The sequence below is a fragment of the Podarcis filfolensis genome (genome assembly GCF_964270895.1).
Source record: "Podarcis filfolensis genome assembly, chromosome: 16".
Lineage (NCBI taxonomy): Eukaryota > Metazoa > Chordata > Lepidosauria > Squamata > Lacertidae > Podarcis > Podarcis filfolensis.
In genome coordinates, this window is record NC_139620.1 from 35,113,963 (window position 1) to 35,118,785 (window position 4,823).

The 4,823-nt window shown below is 41.4% G+C and overlaps 1 protein-coding gene across 1 annotated transcript; it reads left to right on the forward strand.

The window, feature by feature from the left end:
* Positions 1-1,565: 1,565 nt before the first annotated feature.
* On the forward strand, positions 1,566-1,917 carry LOC310752206 (large ribosomal subunit protein eL37-like). The gene has a single exon (XM_083592081.1). It carries the CDS (start codon positions 1,588-1,590, stop codon positions 1,879-1,881), a length of 294 nt encoding a protein of 97 aa, XP_083448207.1. The 5' UTR covers positions 1,566-1,587; the 3' UTR covers positions 1,882-1,917.
* The last annotated feature ends 2,906 nt before the right edge of the window (positions 1,918-4,823 follow it).

Sequence of the window (4,823 nt, forward strand, 5' to 3'; positions counted from 1 at the left end):
TCAAAGATGGTTGCTAAAGTTGGCAGCTTCTTTCTCTTCCCTCTCTGCACGCCCCCATCACCCCCAGTTAAGGTCCTGATTGTTTCTACTTTGTCATTTCTCATCCTTTTGAGATGCATGGCCTTATATTATTCCCCCTCCCCTGGCCCTCTTTTACCTTATCATTTAATTTACTCAAACAGCCGAGCCGAAGGGGAACTTTGTAATTCGGCAACCGAGAACTGTTTTACATTACAAAAACCCAGGTAATTCAATTGCGGCAACGTAAGCCAAGAAGGTACAGAGAGTGTATTAATATCCTTTTCTCGCAAAGATTGTTCCCTGTGGCCTCCAGACTGTCTACGGCAACAGTTTTCCGATGGAAGGAGGCGGCGATGGCTCCTTCGCACAGCAGACAGCTGCTTAGGGAACATCCTTAAACCCTGTAATGTTCATTTTGCCTGGCTTCGGAAAACAGTTCTTAATTGAGTTGTGTCCCTACCTGACCTCAATTTAGAGTTACCTAAGCAGCTAAATACATTATGGGCCTGTTGTCGCTGGCTAGGACGCCAACTCTTTTATTTCTTCAGTATAGAACAATGAGGGAGTGCAGACCAGTCAACGGGCTGGAATGAAAAAGGAGATGATTGCAGGGTACTGGACCGTGTGGCCCTCGGGGTTCCTTCTAACTGGGTTTCCTTCCAGTTCTATGATTCTGCTTTATGACTGGGCAGTAAGAATGGATGAACCATGTCCATTTCAGCTGCTCATTTTCTTCCAGTCCTAAATCCAGCCATTCTATGAAATTTGCACATCTCTGAATTATGCAATGCAGTCCATCAGCCAAGTAATGCTTATGAAAACACATGGATTAGGGAAAAGCATGCAGAAAAATGTGTTACATTCAGACAAATTGCCTTGCAAAATCATTCATGCTAGGCAAACTTGCATATATGGATATTAGGAGAAATTTGCATTATATATGAAATTTCGAAATGACCTGGAAATGGAGAGAACATAACTTAAGATTGGTAAAATGAGAAAGTGAAAGATTTGCCTTCACCCTCTTCCAGCTAAGTGGGTTCAGCCTAAACAATCATCTCTTTGTAAACAACTTTGAGTTAACCCCCTCTCACAATCAGGCAGTGTATAAATTTCATTAAATAAAATAAATAATAAAATCAAAGAAGATGTCCTGGTCAGTTGGTTAGCATTTTTCCTTTTTCTAAAAAATTCTTATTTATTTTAAATACAAGATCTAAAAACAAACAAAACCTATAAGCAACAGTTGTATCTTTACACAGACTCGTCTCCTTTCTTTCAGTGCACTTCTAACCATGTCTACTCGGAAGTCAGTCCTAATGAATTCACATGGGCTTACTTCTAGGTAAGTGGAGGAAAAATTACAGCCATACTCTCACACCCACGACGACCTCTTCTGAGATCATGCTTGCTACGACATGAGTGAGGTTTAAAGCAAGGGGCATGATCGCTTTCTTCCTGTACCCATTCATGTGGATTCAATTAATTAATTAACTCACTGAATCAGCCCATACAATTAATCAACAAAGATTTATTTGGCTCTTTTGTTGTGGTGGCTGAAGGAAGATGATGAAAGGAACATCCTCCTTTGGAAAGTGTCGCAATAAGGCGCACACTTTGTGCCATCGATGTGGGTCTAAGGCCTATCATCTCCAGAAGTCCACCTGTGGAAAATATGGATATCCTGCTAAACGCAAGAGAAAGTATAACTGGAGTGCTAAGGCCAAAAGGCGGAATACTACCCGAACTGGCCGTATGAGGCATCTGAAAAAGGTCTACCGCAGATTCAGGAATGGATTCCATGAAGGAACAGTGCCAAAGCCCAAGAGAGCTGCTGTTGCAGCATCCAGCTCATCTTAAGGACTCAAATATCTTTTTAAAATAAATGGCATGAACTGCGGAAAAAACAAACAAAAACAAAACAAATCAAAGATTTCTTTGGTCAGGCAACTGTCTAATCATCACCCATTGTGGCTGTTGCTATTAATCTAAATCAGGCATTGTGTGAGCACTGTCAGCCTAGGGATAATTCTGTTTTTCAGCAGCTAGGAGCCAGTGATTCTGTCATCACTTTCTGCTGTGGTGGATGGGTTACTGTTCTCGTCTCATGTGCATCTGGCCCCTGCAGATGCAAAGCTGCCTCTAATATACCATTTGAGGACTGGGAAAAATTGTGGAAAGTAGATTTGAAATTTACAGACTGTTCTCTGTTGAAAGAAAATTATATGAAAACAATGTATAGATGGTATATTACACCATATAAACTGGGTCAAACATATGTTGGAAATGTAAAGAAAAAGAAGGGACTTTTTGTCATATGTGGTGGGAATGCAGAGAAGATTACAAAATTCTGGGAAATAATATATATTGAATTGAAAAAAATGTAATAATATATAATAATATATATTGAATTGAAATATAATATAATAAATAATATATAATAATATATTAATAATATAATAAATAATATATATTGAATTGAAAAAAATGACATTTGTAAAAAAACCAGAAACATTTTTGTTAGGGATTGTAGGACAAGACCTGCCAAGAAAAATAAAGAACTTATTTATGTATGCTACAACAGTGGCAAGAGTCTTGTTAGCATAAGGATGGAAGAAGGAGGAAATCCCAATGAAAGAACAGTGGCAAGAAAAACTGATGAGCTATGGGGAATTGGCCAAATTGACCTACAAACTGCGTGAAAAGGACAATTGTGACTTCAAGGAAGAATGGGAACTTTTTACAAACCATCTAAAAAGACAACAAAATGAACTGGATTCCTTGGCAAGTTTTGAATAAACATCCACAAATTTATTAGTTGAACACATGATAGATAAGGCAAGGATATGCACAATTTTATAACATGCAGAAAACAAAACATGTAAAGAAATCAGGGAGGGGAGCTGAGGGAATTCCCTGGTGGGGGGGGAGAGGGAGGGTTGGGGGGAAGGGGGGAAAATAATGTAGTTGATTATGTGGACTGATAATTTGTTATGCTGAAATTGTTTAATAAAAAAATATTTTTTTAAAAAAAAAAGATTCAAAGCTGCCTCTTGCATTTCTCAGGCTTTCATGTCCCCCATTCACAGTGCCCCCTGCATAGTACATTATTTATTCTAAGGGCAAAAGCAGGTGGTCCCATGCAGAGGCGCCAGCTTGTGATGGAGATTCGGGGGTGTCTCATCAGAATGGTGGAGGAGCCAGGGGGTGGAGCCAAATGCAGTGGCAGTGCGGCTTCAGTGGCCAACAGCTCCTCCTCTTCCTTCTTCTTCTGCTGCCACTGGCCAGGAGTTGCTTCCCCCCTCCTTCCCCACCCCAGTAGCTAGAGAAGCTGGTTCCTGAAGCCATGCTGCACTTGGCTCTGTGCTCAGCCCGGTTTTTCGAAACATTTTGGACCATGGTCCCCCTCCCCAAAATATGGGGTGGGGGGCAAAACAGTTGAGACCCCTGGAGTTGGTGCCCCTGGTCCCATGCTTTGGAAGGAAACAATGGGTATCCAAAAACCAAAAGGAGGTGTACAGAACCATGGTTTGTGTCCCCTTAGGTATTACTAAGAATGAACCCATTGAAATCAATAAACCTAAGTTAGCCAGTTCCATTAAATTCAATGGGTCTGCTCTGAGTAATATTAGCATTGAATGTAACTCCCATATTTCTTGTTAAATTAAGGATAGGTGCCTACAGCCCGTGCAAATTATGGCCTCACTTCTATGATGCATTTGCATTTTTCCTCTCTTTGACCCTAGCCAGCTTAAATGCATTTGATGAATTGGACACTTTTCACCACACAAATCTGCTAGTCTTTAATGTGCCACAAGATTCTTTTCATGGGCCTGGTTGCAAACAGCCAACTAGGGCAGAGTTTTGTGCAACATGATTCTGACTTGCTGCTCTATATAACAACATCCCAGCTCATCATTCTGTACTCACTTCAGCCTCTAGAGAATTTTCAAGGGCAGCCCCATGTCTTCTTTGGAGATCACTCATAGCCGAGTAAGATTGTCTTCCATAAACACGGTTTTAACAATGAGTCTGCAAGTGACTGTGAAGGCCAGTTCTGGACCCACACATCCTTCCACAGTGGGGACATTGGTTTCGGGGGGGGGAGTTGACCACGGTGTGGATTTGCCAAGCTTGCCTTCCTCTTAGCACGTTTCTCCCTTGCGTCCTGAGTTCGAGTGTTTTCAAAGCCCATGACAACTTTGGTAAAGGCTGTTCTCCAACTGGAGCGCTCGCAGGCCAGTGTTTCCCAGTTGTCAGTGTTTATACTACATTTTTTTAGATTTGCCTTGAGACAGTCTTTAAACCTCTTTTGTTGACCACCAGCATTACGCTTTCCATTTTTAAGTTCAGAATAGAGTAGTTGCTTCAGAAGATGATCATCAGGCATCTGCACAACATGACCAGTCCAACGAAGTTATGTTGAAGAGTCATTGCTTCAACACTGGTGATCTTAGCTTCTTCCAGTACACTGATATTAGCTCGCCTGTCTTCCCAAGTGATGTGTAAATTTTTTTGGAGAGCATACTGCCACAGTCCAAGTGAGAAGTTATTTGAACATGCATTGCTGACAGCAGGCTATACTTTTCTAGGAACGCCCATAGCTGGTGGACAAGTCAGAGTTGGTCATAGGCACTCTGCATCATGGAGGCTACCTGGGCTACCATTGCCAGCTTTGAATCAACGATACCCCCAAGCTATTCCCAAGGTGATAAACAAGCACAGAATTACCCCAGTTATTTTGGGGTTGTTGTTTTTTTGCTGAGCTTTCTAGTTTACTGAGCCTCCTTTGAATTTGCAGA

What these genes read in the sequence shown, in the direction of transcription:
- LOC310752206 (XM_083592081.1), top strand. Translation starts at nt 1,588, where the DNA reads ATGATGAAAGGAACATCCTCCTTTGGAAAGTGTCGCAATAAGGCGCAC.